This window comes from Schistocerca americana, chromosome 4 (genome assembly GCF_021461395.2).
Source record: "Schistocerca americana isolate TAMUIC-IGC-003095 chromosome 4, iqSchAmer2.1, whole genome shotgun sequence".
In the NCBI taxonomy this organism is placed as follows: Eukaryota; Metazoa; Arthropoda; class Insecta; order Orthoptera; family Acrididae; genus Schistocerca; species Schistocerca americana.
This window is the reverse complement of record NC_060122.1, coordinates 670,512,934-670,533,010: the sequence shown is the minus strand read 5'-3', so window position 1 is coordinate 670,533,010 and position 20,077 is coordinate 670,512,934. Positions and strand designations below refer to the sequence as shown.

General features: G+C 38.7%; 1 protein-coding gene across 1 annotated transcript; it reads left to right on the top strand.

Moving 5' to 3' along the window:
- Nucleotides 1-16,376: 16,376 nt before the first annotated feature.
- Nucleotides 16,377-19,534, top strand: LOC124613697. The gene is made up of 7 exons (XM_047142414.1): nucleotides 16,377-16,611; nucleotides 16,938-17,131; nucleotides 17,236-17,260; nucleotides 18,156-18,698; nucleotides 18,752-18,991; nucleotides 19,052-19,274; nucleotides 19,369-19,534. Exons 1-7 carry the CDS (start codon nucleotides 16,377-16,379, stop codon nucleotides 19,532-19,534), a joined length of 1,626 nt encoding a protein of 541 aa, XP_046998370.1.
- The last annotated feature ends 543 nt before the right edge of the window (nucleotides 19,535-20,077 follow it).

Sequence of the window (20,077 nt, the reverse complement as noted above, 5' to 3'; positions counted from 1 at the left end):
TATCTTTGTACAATGAGATCTATTGCTTCGTCTCAAATGATGGTGATAATGTGAAGTCTTAATCTTTCTTCCCCTCTGTCTTTCTTTTCAAAGCTACAAATTTATCAGCTACTTCTTAACCATAATTGTAATTTTTATCCCTTATAAACTAACCTCTGAGAGATTATATCAACTTGAATGTTTGATACACTGTCTTCCTCTGCATGCCTTTATGCAAGAGAAAATGGATTAGTTGTGATAGAATATCTACAAGTGATCAACCTACAATAAAGGGAAATGAACATGTATATTTTATGACATAAAATATATCTGCAGACAGGCTGCAGGGGAGTATGTGTGCGCTAATTGGGACATGGGACAAATAACTTGGCCATCTAGGTAATCGTCTAAGACCAACTATCTGCAGAAACTGGCGATACTGCGGGCCCCAGCAGTTCCAGGAACAAGCCTTGTCTTCTGTTTCAATTCTTCTGTAATATTTACATTTGTAGACTAGCAATAACCAACATGTGATCTGAATGCAATTGATAATGCTCGAGATCACTTGTGATATAAATCATGTTCAAGTCATGGGTGTACTCATAGTGCAGCTAGAATGTATCGAACTTTTGGAGAAAATGGCAACAACAGCTCCATCCAGTTACATTCCTGTGGCACATTTCTTGGCAGAATGTATATGCTTAACTGTGACATTCCCCACAGCCCTCTGGGACAACTTTGCTGACAGCTAGCTGTGGCTGTGGCGACAGCATTGTACTACCACATACTTTGTCAAAAGTGCCAGTAAATACTCATGAATAAACTGAGTGAATGCCTTGCAGAGCACACTCTACAGTATTGTAGCTACATTGTACAGTCTGATATCCACATATGGATTCATGTAGAATTTAACCCTAATAAAAGGTCATATTTAAGGTATTCAGTTAGATTTAAAACAACAATACTGATCAATTTTGAAGCAACACAGAGTGGATGGGAGGTATCAGTAACTTTGTCAGCAAATGTCTACAGGGGATGTCTAATTGTGAACTGTGGAGACTCAGCATCAAGGAACGATGATATATTAATCAGTATGTTCACTTAATAACTGTCTCCCTTTTAGGTGTATTCTGAGTGGTGAACTAAACTCACTAAGCATAGCTGGGGTAAGCTGTCCAGAGACATTTGTACAGTAGAGCAGCTTGATATTCACAAATCTATCATCTACCACCAAAACAGAAACAGAAATGCACCATATAATTATTCAAAAACTGGTTCAAATGGCTCTGAGCACTATGGGACTTAACATATGATGTCATCAGTCCCCTAGAACTTAGAACTACTTAAACCTAACTAACCTAAGGACATCATACACATCCATGCGCGAGGCAGGATTCGAACCTGCGACTGTAGCGGTCCCGCGGTTCCAGACTGAAGTGCCTAGAAGCGCTCGGACACACCGACAGGCATATAACTATTAAAAAACATTCTGAATCACGCACCATAGGGACAAACTCTGAGGAGACGTTTAGAAAACAAGTTGTCCTATTAATATATGAATCACCATTGGGTTATTTTTGGTTTTTAATCGGAGTCAGTGATAAACACTTTTTATAATGCGAAATTATTATGATGTGAGGATTCTAAGATTAACATGTTGACTGAAACTCAAGAAAAAAAGGAAGCTTTTGAGTAGCCTAAGCAGATTTAACAGGAAACCAGTCTTTATTGACTCCACTAGAATAACAAGTTGTCATTTTCCATGTAAGATAGTGTCTTCAAAAACACTAAACTGCTGTCAATGAGACTCTAAATGCAAGCTTACGTCTTTCATATTACAACACACTAGTAACATGTATAAATTCTTCTACATCCAAGGCAATATAACATGAATGAGAATATAAGTGAAACTTCTACACAGAAAAAGTAAATATTTTTATTAAATAGAAGCAAAAGAAACATGGGAAAATGTGTTGCAAAACTAATAACCAATGAATCATTCAATGCATATGTTAGTACTTTCATGTCCACATTAGAAACATGTTTTCCTAAAAAAAACTCACAGAAATCAGTACCATGCCAGGGAACAACAGCCAGTGGTTATCACCTGCAATCAGAATATCTGATCAAACTGCAAAACATCTGAGCCAACTCAGACAACACAGCAGAGGCAAAGACTTTACTGATTATGTTAACACTTTTTATAAAATTTATAGGAAAAAGATAAAAAAGCTAAGGCATTGCACAGTGGCAAAGTAGTTATAGGGATAGTAAATAACTCAAAAGGAATATGGAATGTAGTAACAAAAGAAATATATAAAAATGTTAAAAATTAGTATGGCATCGTTTTAAATGATGATCATTGAGTGGTACTTAGAAATCTTACCATAGCACATTACAATAACACACCACAGCAAAATGAAATGAGTGAATGTATGAACAGGAACACAATTTATGTATTGATCATCCTTTTCATCATATACAATGATACAGAAGTTATCATATGTTGATACAGAAAAATTTAATTAATTGTGCCTGTATACAAATCATGCAGATAATTAAATACATAAACAGAAATGAATCATGCAGATAATCAAATACATAAACTTAACAAATTCTAAGTTTACATTATATCCAGTATATTCAGTGGCACATAGCCAACTTAAGTCATGAATGTCCACAAATATGGGTAGATATACGTATTTCAGACCTCAATTGGAATATCTAAGTATATCAAATTGTCCTCAACTATTTATTTAAGTGGTGACAGACTGGAAACTATACAGATGCTTCAGAATCAACAACTGACATATTACAGAAAATACTGATATAAGAAAAGAGTGCTAATTACTCTTGGTATGGAACCACATCAAGTAACATAAAACATTGTACTGATTTGGCAGACATGAGCAGTGATTTACATGTAAACTTTGTAAAAAGAAAAACTTAATGAACATCACCTAAAGTAAAAAAAAAGGTGGAATGTAAAAATGATGGCAGTCAAGTAGTCTTACCTGCCCAAAGTTCTTTTTGAATAATAACAAGGTAATCATATTAGTAGAGCTAATAGTCAGCAACTCAGCAACAGACCTACTATAAATCTAATGAGCAAATAATGGAAGCCTAGCAAATGGAAATAGTTTTTGTATTTTAAAACATATGTGACTTACAATGCGTATAAGGCGCGTCAGTCGTAAAATGGACAGGATGAATATATCTTGTGACAGGACCAGAAATACGATGAGCTCTATGGGTAACGGTACAATTTCATAAAATTGCCTCCACTTTATATATCTGTAACGAAAATAAATAAAAACATTGTGTAGACATTATACATTCATATAAATGACATATAATACTTGTGAAATATAATGTTTATGTTATTAGTTATTACCACAGAGAGACTTATTTCAAAACTTTAGTCCATCATTTAAACCAGAACAGCAACAAATTTTCTTTCCTTATACAAATACAAGTGGAATATAATAGCTTGGTTATTGCTAACTGTTAATACCATGTATAGAATTCATCTTTCACGGCTGTGTCTCTTTGTTAACGCAGATGTCACCTCATCTTAGATTCATAAATATTATACTTCACCAAGGAATAAACCGGTTATTGGAAATGTATGAAACAATATATGAGTAAATGAATACATCAACCTTATGTGATCTCTTTATTATTCAACTAATTATGATATGCAAAATAAAGGAAAGGCAACCACCTACCTCTGTCTCACTGGTTTATGGTGCATAGAAACACTTAATAGAATACAGTACTCACACTAGCTCCCAAAGTCTTGCTCTGTCCCTAGCAAAAGAACACAGATTCGCACTAGCACACACAACCACAGCACATTATTGATGGCAGAGGTGGGGAGAACATAGAGAAGAATGCATGAGGGTGAGGAGGGGATAGCTGGATGGTGTGAGGTAGCTCTTTTGAAAGATTAATCAGTCGCTGCACAACAAGACGAAAGGGGTTCAGAGATGTATAAGGGGTAGAGACAGATAGGGGTGGGAAAAGGAAGGAGATGAAATGAAAGGAGGGAGACGGAGAGGCAGACAAGAAGAAAAGGGAGAAAGGGAGATGGATGGAAAATGGAGTAGAGGCAGATATAGAGAGAAAGAGCATTTCTGCATAGTGGTGGAAGGAGGACAGAAGAGAGTCAGGAAAATGCAGTAAATGATCTGCTTGGTTCAGAGAAATTAATTATAGAATAGAGCAACTGTTGAAATAATTTTGTTCCAGTGTGCAGCAAGTAAGGCAACTAGATGGTCTAGTCTGCGGTTTTCCATAGACTGGTGGTGGCCATTCATGCCAGTAGACAGTTTGTTCATTTGTCATCCCCACATAGAATGCTGTATGGTGGTTGTAGCATAGCTGATATATAACATGGCTAATTCCACTTGCGACCTTGCCTTTTAAATGGCAGAAAATGCTTGTTACTGGAGAAATGTATGGGACAGGTCATGTGCCTGGATGGACCACAATGGAAGGATCCATGCAGTGTGCAACTGGGAACAAGATAGGAGTAATGGTGGACAAGGATGTTCTGAAGGTTTCGTTGGTGGTGGAACACTATTTTGGATGATGGTAGGATTCTGGGTAGGATACCCCTCATATCAGGCATGAAAAGAGGCAGTAAATGCTGTGGTGGCAGAAATGGTTGAGCATTTGAAGGCAAGGGTGATCAGAGAGGTACTGTTTCCTGGCTGGTTAACAGGTTTATTGGAATCGGAAGAGGAAATGGCACAAGAGATCTGTTTGTTAATGAGCTGGATAAGATAATATCTGCCAATAGAGCCTCTGGCAGTGTTATCGGTATATGTCAGCAGCATTCACAGGTAATGAAGCTGTAAGGAGGGCTTTTTGACACTGAATGAGTGACAGCTGCCAAAGTTGAGGTACCAGTGGTGATTGGTGTGGTTAATATGTATTTGTAAAGCCATCTGAGAGATGAAAATTGACATCTAAGAAGATGTTTTGTTGAGTTCAGAACAACCTGGTGAGTGGATTTGGGAGGAAATGTTCAGGTCATGGAGGAGAGTGCATAGGCTGTTCCTGGTATGGGTCCAATTCATGAAAATGTCATCAATGAATCTGAACCAGGCAAGGGATTTTAGATGTTGACTGGAGAGGAAGGATTCCTGCAGAGGGCTTATGAATAAGTTGGCACAGGTTGCTGCTTCTGTGTTTGGGAGCACTGTATCCAGCCACAATGGGGTGACTAGTAGGGAGACTTGTAAGCTTGGTTTTTTGGAGCTTGATGAGTATGTAGAATGTAGGAGTGTGGGAAGGGATGGTGTGAGGTGGGAGATGTGTTCATTTGGAATGTACATAAAGCCTTGAGGGACTGTTGGAAATCCTGTGGGACTTATAGGACAAGATTGTGGTTGTAAGATTTGTATGAAGAGGTGCTGAAAACTACTCAGAGACCCTCAAACACATAGTCACTGTGATTCATGGTCAAGATGGTGTAGCTTTTATCTGTGGGAAAGATGATAAGCCCTGATTGGTTTCCAGATTAAGAATAGCTGTGCATTCCATAGGAGTGATGTTAGGCTCACTGGGGAGGGACTTATGAAAGGAAGCTGCGGTCTGGTTAGAATTGAGGAATTCCTGAAAGGAGATTAGGATCACAGTTGGAAGGAGGCTGCAACTGGTCTGAAAAGGTATCTACGTAGGATTTTGATTGACTGTTGTTACTGGGGTGTGTGGTGAAGAAATGCTCCCCTCCAGAGGACAAGTAAACGAAATGAAGTCCTTTACAAGTCCAGAATGGCTGATTCTATGTTTTGGGCTGGAGATTTGGTATTTTGAAGCTACTAAGACTTCTGCAGGTGTCATAGTTTTGGCGAAAATGTTGACAAAAGTATTACAGGATGTTCATGAGTAGGATGCATGTTCACAGCAGGTGGCGGAAACCTTTGAGGATGTGGAGTCAGAAAAAGCAGCAGGACATGGTCGGGCATCTATGAGGGGTTGGTAGGGGAGGGGGTGGGACTGTGGGGATGGATGGTCAGGGGTTAAATCAGAGTGGTACACTCATTCTCGGCTATAGGTGATCCAAACTGGGCATAGGACAGAAGGAGCTGGAATTGCTGTTCCAGCTGTGGAAAGACAAGAGTTTCTATTAGGGTTATATCATTCAGAAAGTTGAAATAACAGAGAAAAAGGCGATTGGGGCACAAGCTTTCAAGTATGGTTTGAGATTGAACTGTGTGATTATGAAGAACCAGAACTGCAAGTGTGATGAACTGATGGAATGGGAAAAGGTGAAGATTCTTGTAATAGGATGGGTGACAGCCCAAGACGCCAATTTTAGTGGTAAATGCATTTGGTGATATACCAAGTGCCAGACAAGATTTCAGAAGGAAGATATGTGCTTAGAGGTTTGCTAAGACAAATAAGAGTCTTCGAAATGGGTAGAGGCGATTGAGTGGGGATTCACGGTTGGATCTTCGGGAGACAAAATGAGTGGCAGGAAAGCAAGTAAAAAGTTTGAAAAGAACAAAGTCAAAACTGATGGGCGAGATGTTATAATGGAAATAAATAGTAGGTACCATATAGAGAGCTGTATGGGAAATTATAACGAAGGCCAGAAAATGTTTTAAGGGAAGAGGAAGTAGTAGGCACGTTTGTGAACAGATAAGTTCGATCACAAGACATGTGGATCAGTAAATAAACGCTTGAATAAATAATGCAATCGTAACAAAACAGATGCCATCGGTTAGCAGTCAAGTTGGGCGGCACGAATTGCTAGTTGAGAATGTGTTAAAAACCACACTGGAGTTAAATTTTCGAAAAGGAGCCACCGACGTGAGAGCAGGAAGTTGTAGTACAGGACTTATTAACTTGGTGGGCCTTGACGACAGCAGGTGTTCAGATTCCGCTACAGATTGTGGATGCTATGTGTTTTGAAGGCGGGTGCTGCAGAGGAGAAGGAAGTATAGACCTATCATGAAAATGTAGATAAGTAAAGAATTACAGTATTATCGTCTTATGTGGTATCCATAGATTTCTATGAGAAAAATACTTTTCACAGATTCAAACACTTTGTTCCAGAATTCTTCAGATATCACCATGTAATGTTGCTTTTATTTCATATCTGAAAAGTATTATTTAGAGATGTATAATTAAAATCTATACTAATAACGTATGTGGGAATTACTTAGTGGTGAATATGCAAAATTAACAAGCATATGTTGCTGCCACTAACCGCATACTTTATTAATTTAAATCCGCACACAATAAGACGCAAACACTTCAGTCGTGAGCGGACACAGCTAGACAATAAAGAAACCGAAATGGCAAAGACAATAATCAATACAAAGAGAAACACTCGTTAATTGTTCTTAATGTCAATTTTGTACATCTACATCGATTTTGGTGATCGATGACGCCACAGAGCCCCACTCTACAGTGCAGACCACCAAGTAGTGGATAGGGTGGAGACCCTTCTCCAGAACGTAACTCTGCAGGAAGGTGGGAGGGAATAGGTGCTTGACGTAGCAAAGGTGAAGTGTTATCGCCATTTGCGCTGCTTGAAGCAAGTGTCTGCATGTCAAATTCCGCCATGAATTTAGGATGATCAGCCCAAGGGTCCTCATTGACAGAGATCGAGTTTCTTTGGTGTCAGTGGCCATTTGTCTTCTTCCTGGTCAGCCAACACCAAAGCTGGCTTGAGGAGCTGGATGGTGACCATTGAAGTTTTACCATTAAGGAGGATGGAAAATGTCTGTTCCCATCGTAGGAGTACAGATTCTAGAATGAGGCTGATGGAGAAAAGCACGAGTTATGTCACATTAGAATATCATGTGGGTGAAGTTGATTGATGCCTTAAGCACCAAAACCTACTGTAGACTATGAGCTTCAGGAGGCTGCCTATAAATGTGAATTATGTGACATCTGACTTTGTTTACCAATGACTGCAACTCTGAGGTTACCACCAGCAGAGGAGACAAGAGAAAGTCTGATGGTAGCATAAGACATTCCTTGTACAAGACTTCGGTGTGAGAGGATTTTAGATCGTCCTTGTAAGCTATCCCTATACCCAGCAGAACCCACAGTAATGCTTTGGTGTATTGCGAATTGAGATTCACCAACACAGCTTTTGGGGATTGCTGTTACCTTTCAATAAGATTGTTGCTTTTAGAGTGGAAGGCGGTTGAGTGGAAGCATTGCACTCAGCACAATGTAAACTATCTCACACAGAGGAATAGTTCAAACTGTTGCCCCTGAGTGCTCATGAGAGACAATGGGTGTCAAAACGAGATATCCACATATATGTAAAAAACAATGCTGTAGTGTCCACTGTCATAGTCTTCAAGGGAAAGGCATTAACTCACCATGTCATATGAGCGACAGCTGACAGAATATCCATGAACCCACTGGATTTGGGTAACAGTCTGATCAAATCCAAATGTATATGTTGAAAACAGTGTTTAGGTGTGTCATATGTACATCAATACAGAAAGACATGGCGTCCTATTTTGCTGTCTTGCCAATTAAAGCAGGCGTGAGTGCCAGTTAGACCGTCAGTGAGAGAGCACCATTAGTTCCTGCTACTAATAAGGTCAGTACACTGTTCGCTTGTTACATATTTTTACGAGCTTCAAACAGGAGCGACTTATTTTCAGTTACCTGTGTAGTTACTAGTTTATTTTTGTAATTTCTTGCGTGTTCGAGTGCTTACTAGGCACAATCTTTTATTTCAATAACAGTGCAGTGTACAATACCGCCGTTGCTATCGACCGTTGTGTCGACCCTCGTATCATACAGGCTTTTATTTGTTTGGTTAGAATAGCTCAGTGTCGCTTAGACCGACAGCGTGAGCACACCGCTAGTTCCTGCTACTAATTAGGCGAGTACACCCTTCGCTTGTTACATATTTTTACGATCTTCAAACAGGAGCGACTTTTTTCAGTTATCTGTGTAGTTCCTAGTTTATTTTTGTAATTTCTTGAATGTTCCAATGCTTACCAGGCACAACCTTTTATTTAAATAACAGTGTAGTGTACAGTACCGCCATTGCTATCGATGCTTCTATCGACCCTCGTATCGTAAAGGCTTTTGTTGTTTGGTTAGAACAGCTCAGTGTCAGTTAGACTGTCACCGAGAGAGTACTTCAATTTCCCACTGCTAATAAGGCGGCACACCGTTCGTTTGTTGTATACTTTTACGAACTTAAAACAGGAGCAACTGCAGTAATGGATAGGAACTGTGATTGTTGTGTACAGATGCGAGCTGGGTTGGCGACCCTTTGCTCACAGCTCCAGGTTGTGTTGGCTTCCATCACATAGCTTGAAGCTGTTGCCAAGGGGCATCACTGTGGGGAATCGGATGCGGGGATGCGAGGGACATCGAGCACATCCCATGTTTCCTCCAATCGGTTCATTGCTGTGACCACCTCGGGTACTGCCTGCACTGAGGTTGACCCCTCACCTAGGGTTGAATGGGAGATCAATCCAAAGTCTGGCAAGCAGCGAAAACCTTTCCAAGGGGCCGATCGTAGGTCCTCCCTGGTTCGTTTAATGAACAGGTTTCAGGCGTTATCTGTGGCTGACATTGTCTCTGAGCTAGATGCAATCATCCACCCTGTTCCAGAGGAAGCTTCTCGGCCCATAAGGTCTGGGCGTTCACAGAGGGTGGGTTTGCTGCTAGCTGGGAGCTCTGAAGTTAGGCGTGCAATGGGGCCCCTTAGCAACATGGCTGCCAAGAAGGGGAAGGAAGGCAGTGTGCACTCCATGTGCATTCCATGGGGAGTTATTCCGGATGTGGGATGGGTGCTCCCAGATGCCATGAAGAGTACAGGGTGAAGCCAGCTGCAGTTAGTAGCTCATGTCAGTACCAATGACGTGTGTCACTTTGAATCGGAGCAGGTTCTGTCTGGTTTCGGGCAGCTAGTGGAAATGGTAAAGACCGCCAGTCTTGCTTCTGAGATTAAGGCGGAGCTCAACATTTGCAGCATCGTCTATAGAACCGACTGTGGTCCTTTGGGGCAGAGCCGAGTGGAGGGTCTGAATCAGAGGCTCAGGCGGTTCTGCGACCATGTAGGCTGCAGATTTCTTGACTTGTGCCATTAAGTGGTGGGTTTCTGGGTTCCACTTAATAGGTCAGAAGTCCACTACACACAGGAGGTGGCTACAAGGGTAGTAGGGGCTGTGTGGAAGGGACTGGGCGGTTGTTTAGGTTAGAGGGTCTCAGGAAACCACAGAAGGGGCATCCGTCTAAAAGTGGGCAGGTAAAACACAGTAAGGTAGTTGCAGAAACAATTGGTATTGGAGTTGTAAATTGACGTAGCTGTGTTGGGAAAGAAACAAGCCCTAATAGAAAGCACTGAAACTCAAATAGTTGTAGGTACAAAGAGCTAGCTAAAGCTGGAAATAAGTTCAGCCGAAATTTTTTCAAACGATCTAACAGTGTTCTGAAAGGATAGATTAAATGGCAGGAATGTCTGATAATTCAAAAATTAAATTTGTCAAAAAATTTCTTGAAGGGGAGGCCCTGTCCTGGGCTAACCAAAATTTCGATCAGTGGGAAACCTTTGCAAATTTTGAGAAAAGCTTCTTAAACAAATCTTGGTCAAAATCTGATCAGGGGAGGATTAAATCCGAATTTTTAAATTGACCTATTTTCAGAGGGAGAGTGGGCACCATGAAAGCATTTTGTAAAGATCAATTGAGAAAATTAATACAGTTAGATAAACCTTTTGGTGAAATGACACAGATAGATGCGCTGAAAAGAAGGCTACTTGAAGAATTGCAATGGGATTTAGTTCATGGGCCTGATGATTCTGTCAAAGAATTTTTAAAATATGTGGATAAATTGGATAGGGCATTAGAAAGAGGGAATATGCAAAATATTAACAATGGTGAACACCAACAGGGGGGTGGTATTCAAATAGGTATGGAGAGAGAAGAGAATACAGAGACAATAGATATGAACAACACAGGGGAAACAATAGGAATCATAATGGTAATGACAGAGACAGGGATAGAAATTTTGGAAATAGAAACAGATGGGATGACAGAAACAGGGGGGAACAAAATTGGAAATCAAACAGCGAAAACAGGTAGGAAAACTCCGGACTGCCTCAATGAGGGTCCACAGTTTTGGGGCAAGAAAATTTAATCACAATAGGACCTACAATAATAACTGGGAATTTACAGACAGAGGAAGAAGGAGAAATGTAACTTATTATTATAATAAAACCAGTGGAAAACAAAACAAATACACACCACAAATAACAGACACTCATGTTCAACACCAAATTAATACTTTAAATTTTGATCAGAAATTTTGGGATACAATAAGAGAAAGTAATCATGTTGAAAGCAATAAGGTAACTACTTCTGAGAATAAGCCAGATGAGGATATTGCAATTGTGGCAGAATTTTATAATTGGGTAGAGAATAATAATCTATGTAATTCTTAAGTATCTGACAAACATTACAGCTCTGATTTGAATAAGTTATTTAATGAAAATGAAAAGTTATGTGAAGAGAGAGAGATGGAACTTAATGTGACTGTGGGTAGGATGCATGATGAAGAAAGTTTTGATTCTGATAAAAATATGGAAGCTAATGATGTTGTTGAGAGTTGTATGGAGGTAAGTAATGGTGAGATTAAAGCTGTGGGTGAGTATCAAGTATTCGCTGAGATTATTTCAAGTGAAGTAGTGTAGCTATGTGAAAATGAAGTTGATAATTGTGAGCATTATGATGAGGTAAGTGTGGTTAGTGATGAGGAGGAGGACACTCGTGCATCTGAAGAACAGGTAAAGTTAAGTCAATGTAACCAGTTTAATGTAGCGGAGGACTGTAATGTTGTAGCAGCTAATAGTATGAAGTATTTAAACCCACATACAAGTTCTGAAGGAAAAGGTGAAAAATTTTTAAAAATATTATGGAACAGTTGCAATTACAAAATAGATAGGGAGGAGTTGTGGAACTATTTAGCTAAAATTTGTAGAAGGTTATATCCTCATTGTTGGCAAAGTGTAAAATGTAATGAATATCTGTTGTATGCTCAACCTGTTGTATCCATAGATGATGTTAATGAAAGTGTCAATGTGTGTGTGAAGCTGTTAAAAACTGATCAGGAAAATAATGAGGGTAATTTTAGAGAAATTGAAAATGACCTGTTACATGAACCATCAAAAGAAAAAGTAGAAGAATGTGAATTAGGGTGCCCATACATTAAAGCTAAAGTAAACAATTGGGAGGGTAAATGTCTCATTGATACAGGGAGTCCTATTTCAGCTATTTCAGAAAAATTTAGAAATAAAATTAAAGACAGTGTTAATTTTGTTGAGGCCCTTGTGATGGGAGTAAAGATAAGAGGAGGTACAGGCAAACACAGTAAAGTCAACAAAAGTCAAGTATTTTTATCATTTGAAATAGAAAATGTAAAATTTTAGCAGGGTTGTCTTGTTATTCCAAGTTTAGAAGAGAACATATTGTTTGGCATAGACTGGGTGTTAAAGGTAAGTGCTGCATTTAGCTGGAGTGAGATGAAGTTCATTGTGTATGAACGCAAAAGCAATATTATTGTGTGTACACAACTGTTTATTATGCACTGTGGAGAAGGTTGCAATCATGTCAGGAAAATCATAGACTATGAAGAGAATTTGTACTGTTTTGATAACAAGCCTGAGCTAAATTTTTCTGGTCAGAATTATGAAAACCTAGTTAAAAGCAAAGTAGAGGAAGCAATTAATTTGGACAGTGATCAAAAGAGACAGTTGGAAAATTTATTGTGGGAATTTCAAGATGTTTTCAATGAAAAACCTGGAAGAGTCAGGAATTATCGATGCACTTTACACCTTAATAATCATGAACCTTTTTTCCTCAAGCCTTATAGTATTCCTTTTACAAAAATAAAAGAAGTAGAGTGTGAGATACAAAAAATGGAAGCATGGGGTATAATTGAAAGAAGTAATAGTGATTATAATAATCCTTTGGTGGTGGTTTCCAAATGTGGAGGTGGTGTTAGACTTGTACTTGATTCTAAGCACCTTAACATAGTTTTGAAAAGAGAAAATGATCATCCAGAAAACATAGATGAACTGCTACATAAATTTGAATGTGTGAAATTCATGAGCAGCTTAGACTTAGCTTCAGGCTTTCACCAAATTTCTTTAGAAATAAATTCTAGAAAATACACTGCATTTTTGTATGGGGGAAAAAGTTATCATTAGTGTGTTGTACCATTTGGACTAACTGTTTCTGTTGCTGAGTTTATTAGAGCATTAGAGTTTGTTTTGGGGGATGAACTACTGTCTAAACTTACAGTATATGTAGATGATATTTTGATTTCCAGAAAAACATGGGAAGAACATTTTGAATTGCTAACACAGGTGTGTACAAAATTAAGGGAAGGGGGTATGACCTTAAAGTTAGAAAAATGTAAATTTGGGGTAAGTGAATTGAAATTTTTGGGACACATTATTTCGGAAAAGGGGATTGAACCTGACAGAGAAAAAATTGAAGCTATAGAGAAATTTCCTGTTCCTAAAAATAAAAAACAACAAATTTTTTTTTGGTTTTGCTGGATTTTACAGAAAGTATGTCAGTACTCAATCTGTGAATGCTTCTTGTTTATGTGATCTATTAAAGAAAAATACTGTCTTGGATTCGTCATCTGATTGTCAAAAAGCATTTGATGAGATAAGGAAACAACTTTCGCAGAGCAGAATTCTATATAGGCCTGACATGTCTTTACCCTTCTGTTTAATGACTGACAGCAGCGATACAGGATTAGGAGCACACTCATTTCAGGAAAAAGTAGTAAGAGATCATATTGAACACCATTCGATTTCATTTGCTAGTAGAGTATTACAAAAGTATGAAAAGACTTACACTATGACTGAAAAAGAGCTTTTGGCTATACATTGGGCTTTCAACAAATTTAAAAATAATTTTCTTGGACACAAAGTGATTGTTTACTCTGACCACAATGCACTAAGTTACTTACAGGAGTGTAGGCTTTATCATAGTAGACTCGCCAGATGGGCATTATTTTTACAACAATTTGTTATGAAATTAAATATATTAAGGGGAAGGAAAATGTTATTGCTGATGCACTTTCTAGGTCACCTATTGGGCTAAAGTTTGATAATGAAACAGACATTGATGACAAAAATTTCAAAATTATGTATTTGAAGGGGATAAAAGAGGAAGGAGAAATTTTAAAAATTTGTAATGACATTAGGAGACACCAAAATCATGATGAAAATTGGAAAATGGTAAAAAGTTATTTGGGACTTAAGCAAAAGATAGATGATTATTATAAGGTACACAAAGGGATTCTGTTCAGAAGATTAAGACCCGATTTGAATGACTGGAAATTATGTTGGCCTGAGCAGCACATAGACACATTAATTAAGTATATACATGAGAGCTTTGGACACTGTAGTTCTGTCAAATGCATACAAAAGATTCAGGAAAATATCTACTTTTATAAAATTGCCAGAAGAGTGAAGAAAAAAGTAGCATCCTATGAACGATGCCAAAGAGTAAAGGTGAGTAATCAAAGATGCAGAGGGATCATGCAAAATATTTTGCCCAGCAAAAATTTAGAGCTGACAGCTTGCGACATTTATGGACTCCTCCCCAAGTCAAAAGGAGGTTACAGTTTTATCTTTGTGATTGTTGACATATTCTCAAAGTTCATCAAAATGTATCCATTAAGGAAAGCCACAAGTAAACAGATTACATCTAAATTAACCAGTGATTATTTCAATAAGGCAGATACTCCACAAGCAATCTTGTCAGACAATGGCTCGCAATTTACATCAAAAGTATGGAAAGATTTTGTTGAAAATGCAAACATAAAACATATTTTGATTTCAGTTTATCACCCGTCCAGTAATCCGGCTGAGAGGTACATGAGAGAGATAGGGAGGTTGTGCAGAAGATATTGTAGTAAGAACCTGTAACCTCCCCCTCACTTATCGACCTCAATGAGAGTGAAAAATTAAACCGCGCATACCTAATGGAAATTTGGGAAAAGCAATCATCACCGAAGTGTATCTGTTGGTAAAGAGGGGGGAAAGGGTTACATATAAATGAAAGGAAAAATGCAAATGAAATTGGTGGAAATTAATTTTGAGAAAAGGGTAAAATTAATAAAGAAAGTAAATGTGTGGTCGTCACGTTAACAATTAATTGGCGTTAATTAGATATTTGAGATTTGGGGAAAATTACGGTCGTGAGTCCTATGAACAACTACTATAATAACTGGAAAAGAAAGGTTATTGCACATATAATTAGCACTAAAAGCGTGGCAACTGAAGGTTGACACAAGTTGTGTGAAAACTGAAAGTTTGTCAGAAGTAATAAATTTCGCTACACTCTGACTTAATTTAGCAAAAGAATTAATAAAATCGGAAAATTGAAAGTTAGTTTAGTGACTGAAATTAATAGTGAGATTTGTTTCTGAAGCACTACAAAATTCAGTAAAATACGATTAGTCTTGGGCTATCACAAAAATCATTTCAAAAGCTGCTTGAAACTACACAATTTAGAAATAACAGATTTAACTTTGAACTTGAATTACATGATTCTGAACAATTAACAATAGTAAAATTTAGTATGTACCAAGCTGAGCTGCAGTCACAGGTAAGCTAAAATATGGTAACAAAACTCGCACTCTTAATTTGTGCTTGTGTAATCTAAATATTGTAGCCAGCTATGAATACTTTCACTGAACTTTGAAATTAAAGCAGTGAAATCGAATGATATTACTTTAATGCTGGCGTTTGAATTTCAATGACACTCGAGTTCATTTCGGAAAAGGAAGGGACCCTGCTTGGTAATGCAGTTGGGACAATGAGCAACAAAGGTTCATGCTAAGTTGCTGTATTTTGCTAGTGAAATAGTTTGAAATGCTGAGGTCTGCCATACAGTTCTAAAACTTTACGTGCTTTCAGTCTTTCTTGTTGGTTGATTGAAGATTTGAAGTCGTCGGTCGAGGAGGTGGCGACAGTCACTCATTGTCGGCCGTCGCTGTTGCAGAAGCTGGATGTTGGCGTGCCTTCTTCCCTACACTGTCACCAGGCGAAACGGGCTCTTGATGTGCGCCAGCTAAAGCTTCCCATCCGCGACACCGTGTCAGAAACTATCATAGCAAGTCGAGCGCAATTACATGCTGCCAAACCCCGAAAGCGTGGCAACTCGCGGGAGCATCCCACAACACACACTTGCGTCTCGCGACCCGCTGGTCGCGATGCTGATTGGCTGGCAGTTAAATTCATGACGTCATATACAGTAGCCAATCTGAAGTATAGGTGACATCTGAGCGAATGCAACATCTTTGCTACACACATTCTCTTATTCACAGTTGACGTGAGCGAATATCCTTGCACCGTGTGAGAGTGAGATTTCGATGGAATGGCTGGTTCTGTTGCTTGTTATGTATGTGATCGAGAATATTCAGCAAGGAAACATTTGAATGTTCATTTGAGAAATGTGCATAAAATTCAACCTGGTGAAGAAGGTACGATAAAGTGCTCAAAAAATGACTGCAGCTTTAAATGCAATTTTTTGGCTAAGTTGCGCCTACATGTGGAGCAGGAGCACATGGTTGAGATGGTAAAAGAAATTAGTGAATTTCAAACGAAGGACGGTAAGTAAAGTGTACACTGCCTACTTAAATTAATATCGTCCCTTATTATTACATACTTGTCTGACCCGTGGCCATTAGATCTTGTTTTTGTTGGTCAATAGAACAATTGCCTATTTGAAAGCCTGAAAAGACGCATTTCACATTAACTGTGAACTTACTGTCTGCTACATTAAGTAGAAGTTAAATTGTTGCAAATTTAAATGATTAAAATCAGACCAGTAACTTGTGAGGATATCTGACAGTGCAGGTTTTTTTTTACTCCTGCTGTGTACTTTGCACTTGTTGAATCTGAATGGAATTGCCTTTCATCGATGCTTTTGTTTTAGACTTTATGAAGTGGAAGTCTGAGGAGGAGAGAAAAACAAAAAGTAGTTTTGTCTCTAGTTATGGCACTAAGCGTTTAAAGGATGGCACTGCAAAAACCACCTTTGTATGCCACAGAAGTGGCACATTTTCTTCGAAGTCAGGTGGCAAAAGGTTGTGTAAGTCCCAGGGCACTTGCAAGATGGGAAACCATTGCGTTGCTGCCATACAGCTTCACGAAGAAGAAAGCGGAATCTGTAGTGTCATTTACTACAGAACACATTTTGGCCACGACCAGAACATTGCTTTTCTGCATCTCAGTGGTTCTATAGAGAAGCCATCGCTGGTGAGTATTACCTTAATTGTAGAATTTTGCTGGCCTTTCAGTGATCCCCAAGTAAATATGATGTGAAAGTTTCAGAATCCATTGTCAGGCTTGCTTTTAGTTATATGTAGTTGACTTTTATTATTTTTGCAGTGAAGGAGCATTGTTTTTTACTGCTGAGAAATTAATATTGTTATGGATATGTGATCTGGAGTAAAAGGTGTGAATATATCGATTGGCAGTTCATATGAACACAATTTGTGATGTTACCATGAAAGCAGTTGTAAAAGACCAGATGTTGTGATCCATATTGACCACAATATTGGTGACTGTAATGCCATGTACTTAGGTGTGTGTGAGAGCAAGTGTAATGCATTACAGTAATGCAAGTGTGGAAATAAGTTCTGAAATACTTATGTGTTGCCCTGTGTTATTGCTTGTGTCATAGTAATCTATTTAAGAATAGATCATTAATGCATCTAATAGACTAAAAGCAGTAGATTTATTGTTTCTTGTCCAGCATGTTAAACATGGTGGATCAGGGCATTTGCAACTACAATAATGGATTTGAGACTAGCCTAAAACACATGTACTTGTAGACCTCGTAACCATTTGAAAATAGCCTTGGTAGGTGAAACTGGGAAATATCACATTGCAACAGGTGCTTTAATCAGGCCTGTTTATTCTCCCATCCCCGGTGTGTTAATAGTATCTTCAGTACTGTTGGAAGGCTACACTGAATATACTGTTAAGCCATTTGTTAAACTATCTGGTTTATAAGTACTTAGCAACTGTTATATTGTATGAATTTATTTTATTGGGGGTGGTTAACTACAGTGTCCTTTCTGAATAGTGTTATCATGTACATACTCAGAATTGGCCTCTTTGTAGTTGGAGTAATTTTAAAATGTTGCAGGTAAAATTGCTGAGGGGGTCACTTTCCAGAGAATTCTCGATGATGTGTGGGACTCAGTTCATTCCAGCGGAGTGGAGAGGCTGCATCTCCTGACTCGGCATGACCTTCATAACATTAAGAGAGACTTCGCCATTGGTGATGATCAGCAGCATAACATTGATGAAGTCGGTGTTAGTATGTGGCTGGAGAAAATGAAAGACTGTGTTCTCCTCTATAAGAAAGAAGGCGAGGCAAGGGAAGATTTTGATAGGACTGACTCGGTGATAGTGTTAATGACTGACTACCAGAAGCAGTTATTACAGAGATTTGGACAAAATATTGTATGTGTAGACTCCACACATTGTACAAATGTTTACAAACTGTTGGTGACCACATTGTTAGTGGTAGACGATTTTGGTTCAGGTATGCCTGTAGCATTCTATGTTTCAAATCGGGAGACTACTTCCATAATGACTCATCTCTTTAGTGCTGTGAAAGAGACAGCTGGCATCATAAAAAGTCTTTATTCGTGTCCGACTACACTAATACTTTCCGTGGTGCATGGTCACGAGTCATGGAATCTGCAGAAAATAATCTACAGTGTGCTTGGCACATAGACCGCAGCTGGCGGAATAATTTGAAGAAAGTCCATGGCAATGAAGAAAAGAAAGCACTTGTGCACAAAGCTCTTCATACATTGCTTGAAGAAGCAGATATAGACAATTTTAATGAGCTGTTGGAATCGTTCGTCGGGCAGCTTCAAGCAGATGAAGGTACAAGAGACTTTGGTGTAAATTTCTCGTCAAATTACTTATTCCGGCCTCAGCAGTGGGCATACTGTCACCGTCGTAATCTGGGTATAAATACAAATATGCACCTTGAAGCAATGCATAGAGTTTTAAAATAATGTTATCTAGAGGGAAAAACAAACAATAGACTTGACAGACTACTTGTTGTGTTGATGAAATTGGTGTGTGACAAACTGTGTGCTCGAATGGTTAAATTGTATAAGGGTGGCCATTCATATAGAATAAATCTTATTGAGGCTCGTCATAAAGCTTCATGTAGTATTAAGGAGAATGACATTACAGTCAATACTGATGGTATAAAAGTTTCATGTGAAATCCCAACCACATTGTGGTGTAACACATAATGTGATTTTAAATAACACTGAATGTAAATTGGAGTGCAAGTTGAAGTGCTCCAAGTGTAATATATGTATACATGCTTTCAGTCGTTCTTGTGTGGACAGTTTAATTCATTTGAACATATGCAAGCACATTCATGCAGTGTCAATGACGTATGCATTACATTCAAGTGCCACATTTACACTAAGTGAAGCAACGGTGACAGAAGAGGCTTCTGCCATTTTGTGTTCACTCACTGCAAACAAATACTGATGATCAAGAGAACACATCTCTGGCCCGAGAACTAGTGTCCACATACCAAATTTTGATTAACCGTGTCAGTCCAGGTAAAGTGTCCACGCTTAACCGTGTCGGTTCAGGTAAAGTGTCCACAGAAATCCTGAAGTCGCTGCAGAAGGATGCAGCTCATTCGCTGTCACTTTTTCAATCAGACTGCAGGGAAGTTCCACGACGCCCCAGCAACGAGAAGGTAAAAGTGCAACGAAGACCTGGTAAATGTAACAAACAGCCAAAGGGCAGTTTGAAGAAACCAACTCTTCCTGAAAAAGCAAATATTGTTTCGGCACTGAGGCAGCCTGAAAGTGAGATATTAAATGTTCACGTAGATTCTGACCATAATTACTGTCGGTACTAAGTTTTAGATGTGTATGTGCTTCTGTACATTCCATGGTTTGTAGGCCTACTGGGGAAACTCGCCATGTAAAACAAAGAGTAACGCATTGTGCTTGGTACCCCTGTTGGTGATGTGGAAACCCAAGTGATATTAATAAAGTAAATAAAAACTTTTGCAGTGTT

Excerpts from the sequence above, each read along its gene's own strand:
- LOC124613697 (XM_047142414.1), top strand. The coding sequence starts at position 16,377 with ATGGCTGGTTCTGTTGCTTGTTATGTATGTGATCGAGAATATTCAGCA. Across the intron at positions 16,612-16,937 it reads TGAATTTCAAACGAAGGACG|ACTTTATGAAGTGGAAGTCT; the intron begins GTAAGTAAAGTG and ends CTTTTGTTTTAG. Across the intron at positions 17,261-18,155 it reads CTATAGAGAAGCCATCGCTG|GTAAAATTGCTGAGGGGGTC; the intron begins GTGAGTATTACC and ends AAAATGTTGCAG.